At 40.8% G+C, this 6,000-nt stretch overlaps 1 protein-coding gene across 6 annotated transcripts in view; it reads left to right on the forward strand.

The window, feature by feature from the left end:
• The window catches only part of LOC124175042 (transcription factor Sox-2), a 304,766-nt gene extending 299,766 nt beyond the window's left edge, over positions 1-5,000 (forward strand). For 3 of the 6 annotated variants that reach the window (XR_006869067.1, XR_006869069.1, XR_006869068.1), the window contains one exon: positions 4,391-4,447. Coding sequence is in view for 1 of the 6 variants with exons in the window: in XM_046554873.1 (XP_046410829.1) it covers positions 4,391-4,460 (70 nt within the window). In the remaining 5 variants the exon portion in view is untranslated. Of the gene's footprint in view, positions 1-4,390 lie in introns of all 6 variants that reach the window. The other 3 variants (XM_046554875.1, XM_046554873.1, XR_006869074.1) reach the window with 2 other exon arrangements.
• Positions 5,001-6,000: the final 1,000 nt, after the last annotated feature.

Consider the following 6,000-nt stretch of genomic DNA (forward strand, 5'->3'; position numbering starts at 1 on the left):
CACAACTATAATAGACACAAATTTGATAAGCCCAGCTCAAGCAGCACTGTTCACGTTCACTAGATCCAGAAACTATTTGACCACTAATGAAAATCGTATCATGGATTTAATCAGGAAGGATGACGTGAAATACTATGAGACGCGAGTTTGACAAGTCCAGCTTGAAAAAAATGCAGTATAGCAACAATGTAGTCGAACAATATTGGCTGTCTGCTTACTTCGAATTCTTATCCAAACAGATCAAACCCTGAAAAACACTGTTCGATTCACAGAACAATATTTTTCATCACTTTGCGTAGGAGTTGAGCGGGGCGAAAGTAACCAATTTCATCTCAGTGTTGTACAGATAGGTTTGCGCATGCGCAGTCCACAATTGCTTCGCTTTAATCCCTTTTGAGATCAACTCTGTCCCTAGGGAGAAGAAATTAACAACTCGCATCCCGCAAAACTATTACGCAAAGCTCCCACCACTTTTCAGTTCTCTTTTTATAAAAACTATCGTGCGTGACTCGGGCCAAAATTTGGCGCGCCAACTTTCATTCCTTGTCACACGATATCACTTATCTATATACTAACTGCATGCCTGACTAGCGTCTTCAGCCTGAATCGATTGGAAGCAGACAAAATCGACACCAGAGCGCTACAATACCCTAAATGGAACTAACGAATCACGTGGTTCACTGCGTATGTCATTTGCTAAAGCGACTAGATCTGTTTCCGATTGGCTATCACCCAGGTGACCCGTTAGTTTAACTTTGGCTATCGCAGCGCTAGTGTCGGTTTTTCGGGCTTCTAATCGCCACAAGCTACCTAGTGCTGAAAGCATACGAGTCAGCTATCCAGTTAGTGCAGAAATCAGCTTACACGCGGCACTATGTACCGAACGTAAAATGTAAATTCACACTCCCCCGGAAAGAATCGAGGATGAAACGGCATCGCCCACGGGATTGATGAAGAAAAACGTGCGAAGGGGGGGATACGAGTTTCACAGGTGCGCGTGGCGCACGGGCTGCTGTAGGTAAGAAATAAATAAAAGTTGGTCCCGGTTGTATACCTACCTTAGGCTCGTATCGCGACGGGCGTATCTTTTCCTTATATCGCCCCGGAGGATCGGGGTAAGTCGGTAGCACCGTGCAACACACGATGCGCACAATTAATATCGCGCCACTATCTACGATCTCTCATTATTACTTGGTCCGGCATACCGGCGTTCGTGTGTTGAGCCCCCTTCTCGAGGGCTATGTGTGAGCGAGGGGGCAACCAGAGACCGGCTACCGGACGCCCCAGGACATCGCACGACGAGCCATGCATCATCGTGCAGTAACGAGCCGGGACGCATCGCGTGTCGATTCGTATTTAAAATTTGTATAATTCTCCCCTCTACCGCGCTTTTTTCACGTCGCGAAACCGAGTACCGATTATCTAGCACGCGTTCCGAGGCTCTGCACTTACTTACCTACAATCACTGCAGCGTTAAAGAGACGATCGTACGGTGCGAAATCGATTTTTTAAAAATTTTTTTCGTTTTTTTTTTGTTTTTTTCTTCTCCATACAAATCTGCCACTCAATTGCTGTCCACTTTTCTGGGCGTGGGTTCGAATCTCTCACTGTTATATACTGACGCAAAATGTAACGGAATTACCGGGTGAGGTTCAAGGATTATAAGATGTCTTGTACGAGCAGATTTTCTCCGAGAACTGTTATTACCTACCACGATAACTCGTCGTAGGAAATCAATCTCTGATCGTTTCGTATACAGCTGGTAGTAAACTATAGCCTGTAGCTCCACTTTCCGTAACAATATAATTCATACATACATATATATATATATGTTATAAAAGGGTGAACACGATACCACAAGTGGTATGTAAAAGAGCACGTCTGAAAAAGCGTTATTCGTGATACGTATAGCTTAAAATTCCACTAGCGTACAGGATTTTATTCGAAGATGGGGATGAGGTGAAGAAAAAATAAATAAAAAATAAAAAAAATTCAACGTCATAAAAACGACAGATCCCGTACTTTCCTTCGTCTATCACCTCGTCCCAAGAGGCTCTTAATTTTTCCTCCCACACACGAACGAACGGATGTACGAGAGGAGGGTGGTGTAAAAAGGGTGAAACCTACGGCTGTTAAAGACAGGGGTTGAATCGTCGTGGGCTTCTCTCGGTGCGTTACTCGGTCAATCGCTGCAAGGGATGCCTATACCTCATTAATATTAACCACAACCCTTCCCCGGGCGTCTAGACGGTCCGCGGGTGTGTGACGGGGTGGCGATACCTCCTCCACAAAGGCTGCCCAGAGACCAGGGTACCCGGCTATATTCCGTCGACGACGTTTCTACGCAGTATTCGCCACGTCCACCACCCGCGCTGCATTCCACCCTAAACACATATTAATTAGCCACCGGTCGACAGGAAGACATAACTCCGTCGGTGAGAGGCACCCCCCCTCCTCGTCCTGCAGTTCGAGTGTCGCGTTACGTGCCCCGGGTGGCCATCCACCGACCAGCGGTAGCGTCCCCGACGTAGCTGGACCTGGACCTCTGCGCCAGTCAGGCCCACGGCGTCGGAACCCGAGGCCGGCACTCCTGGGGCATTAATAATCCGGGTAGCTACCCATATGTTAAACGTCTGGCCAGGCGCTCCCCGATGCGGACTGAGGCGGTAGCTACCTACAGCGTAGAGATGTTCTCTCCTTCCCACTCCCCCCCCCCCCGTTTATGTCCTTACGCCCTTATCACCACGCGCGTGTCCTCCTTCCAAAATTTCTCCGTTCAAACGGGAGTTCGGCGTTACTGTTACCCTCAAAAATCTGATTACACAGCGCAACGAATTAAAAAAAAAAAAACAAAAAAAAAAAAAAGAAAAAAACGAAGAGAAGAAAAGAAAAGAAAACTTCTTTTGTTGCCCCGATTTTTTCCGCGAGTTTCGGCGTTTCAGAACATGGAATTTACGATTAAAATCATGATTATATTTGATTTTACGGGATGGTCTCTGATATAATTATGATTTCACTCGGAAACTTTTCGTTCCCAAACACCAAAAATTTACGGAAATAAATCAGGGCGACAGAATTTTTTTGTTTTTTTTTTCTACTTTGTAAAGCTATCTAGTACTTTTTTTTAATATATATATGTAGACATAAAAAAAGAAAAAAATCGAATTTTTTCATCAAAATACTACTTTTTTGAGTCACATATGAAAGTGTCGATAAAATAACTAACTACAGCCAATTTTGGAAAACGACGCTTATTCCTAGGGTCGTTGACATCAAATCTTGCCAAGACCGCTCATATATCAAGGGCGACGAAACCACTGTTGACCGGTGTTATGAGACAAGTTTTTGCCTGGAAACTTTTTAGTCGGGAATCTCATTCCACTGTGAAAAATGGTGGTGTTGAAATTGACAAAAATTGACCGGTGTGAACTGCTGTAAAACAACTTTTGCAATCATTTCGGAAATTAAATATCGCATAGTGTTAAATTAATGGAAAATTACAGCCTGTAGAAGTCCACAGTGCGTTTTTCTTTCTACTCATGGGGAGAAGAAAATAGATTTTACTCAAAACTGCTGGAAAAGAAAGACAGGTGACAGGTTTTTGATAAATAATAACCATGTTGACTGTAATTTTTACTATAAATATAACAGATTTTAGTCTGCACACAGTAGTATTCACTGTGTTTAGAGTAAATTTTGTATTCTACGAAGTATATTTTACCAAAAAACCTGATGTGTTCTCCTCATTTTCCACCGTTTTGAGTAAAATAAACTCTTTTATTCTCTCCGTGCATTCTAACAATTTTTTTTTTTTCTGGAATCATTTTTACCGTCAGAAAGCGCCAAGGACATGATTTTAAAAAATCTATGAAATTTCAGGGTTCTTCTGACAATTTTCTTACAAAAGATTGAGATCGCAATCGGAGAATCCGATTTCAACAAAAATTGTTTAATACACTTTTAAGCCAAAATCAAGAGATCCGTGTATCGGTGTTTCATTAAATGCCCATTTATTTGAAAGAAAAAAAATATAACTACAAGTAAAAAATCTCCGGGAAATATTATTATATCTATTTCTCTGAAAATTTACTTAAAATGCGATATTGATATTTTTCCAACTACCTCATGTTTGCAGAATATTCTACACCCAACATATCCTAGATATTCTAGAGATTGCAACTTTATACAAGTTACGATACTTTACCTATTGGTAACGAAATATTAATTTTATCAATGTATTAAAAACAAATTTTGAGTATTATCTTTCTCGCCAGTAAATATCCATTCGGTGAAACGTCCAAGCACGGTTTGTTAAAATCTGCGTATCCTCTGCGTAATTTCTCCTTGCTAGCAGGCATTGTTCTGATGACATATTTTGAACCTTTTTCAGGTACCATTACCCGGAGGAGGCTTGGAGACCACCGCCAAGACGGTATTCCTCGATGCCACCGTCGCCGTGAAGACTTCGGAACGCATATACTAGATTGTAGAAAAAGTAGCACTGTATTCTTCCGATCAACCCCCCGTCATAATGTAAATAAAAGCGCATATCTCCTCCCCCCTCCCCACACACATACACACACCTATGGTAATCTCTCGGAATATCGCCCAGCCTCCCAAATACTGCCACATCGCATGAGTAACAAAATCATCGTTTATTAACAGCACATGTTACATATAGTATACATATATATATATATATATCATACATAAAATAAATTTAGAGATATCGGTAGGAAGAGAATAATGAATATACATATAGGTAAATATCGAAAGTGCACAAATTGTCGTTGATCAAATCAAATATTATTGATATAATAGCATTCATATTGTATACAATATACATATTGTACAAATGTTTCAATTAGCCCCTCGAATCTTCCTCAAGTTCAACATTGTGGCATAAAGAAAAAAAAAAAAAAAAAACGAAAAAAAAAAGAAATCATCAGGCACGCGAGAAGTTATACATTCCCAAAGTACCTAATTTGTATATACTTATATAATACACATTAATAATTAATTATCTATAAATTATATATAAACACATACAAACACGATAGTTGCAAATAATTCTTGAACTATTATCATTTTGATAAACATTACACGTACGTTAGTTTTACCGATATACAGACATTTATTGATTAACATCAAATCACTATTACTATTATTTCTGATTTTATTATTTAGTCAATCGTAATACATGGGAGAATGTGTGGTGAATTGTAAGACATTTTCCTATTTTCGTTGTCAGACGTTGTTATAAGAAAATATGAATAAGGAAGATTACAATTGGCCGTAGAATCCTTCGCAATTATAATTGCTCGTTATCGATTACGTTAGTTATTGTCAGTAAATATTATTATTATGAAATATTATTATTATAAAATATTATACCCTACGATTGTATTAGAATTCTTTTTGTTTTTTGGAAATATTTCTGTAGCATTTACGACACATCTCGTAGTTCTGTGTATGAGCGAGTGAACCGTTGCGTCAACGGGGGAACGTGAAATCGGTGAGGGAAAAACAATTGTTATTAAGCTCAGGAAATTGAAGGAAAATAATGACGGTTGAGCGAAAACAAGCTGCCGCAACTAACTCAGTTTTCACTAAAAATCGGCCCAGATTCTTCTTCTTCTTCCGACACTCGGCGCCTCCGCTTATAGAATCCCGGATTCAAGACGTCTTGTGCTCACGGTTGCGTGTCCGGTTGGTACCTCATCCGATAACCAGACCCGGAGCTTATGAAATATCATTTTTTCGCGGAGTAATCGGCCGTCCCAAACGCAGCGGGTGTCGGAGCCCCGCGGCAGTTTCGTCGTTGGTCCCAGTTTACGACTGGTTCCAGTTAGTATCTCATCCTTTAACGACAAGTTTAACATAACCGGAGAACACTCGATTTTTGACCTACGAAACGCTGTCGCGAGCTCGAGGACGTCCACGCTGCATGGCTGGTGCTGCGGTTAACGGCGAGTGGAATGTTGTCGAACTTAACGAGCT

Source organism: Neodiprion fabricii, chromosome 2, assembly GCF_021155785.1.
Source record: "Neodiprion fabricii isolate iyNeoFabr1 chromosome 2, iyNeoFabr1.1, whole genome shotgun sequence".
Classification (NCBI taxonomy): domain Eukaryota; kingdom Metazoa; phylum Arthropoda; class Insecta; order Hymenoptera; family Diprionidae; genus Neodiprion; species Neodiprion fabricii.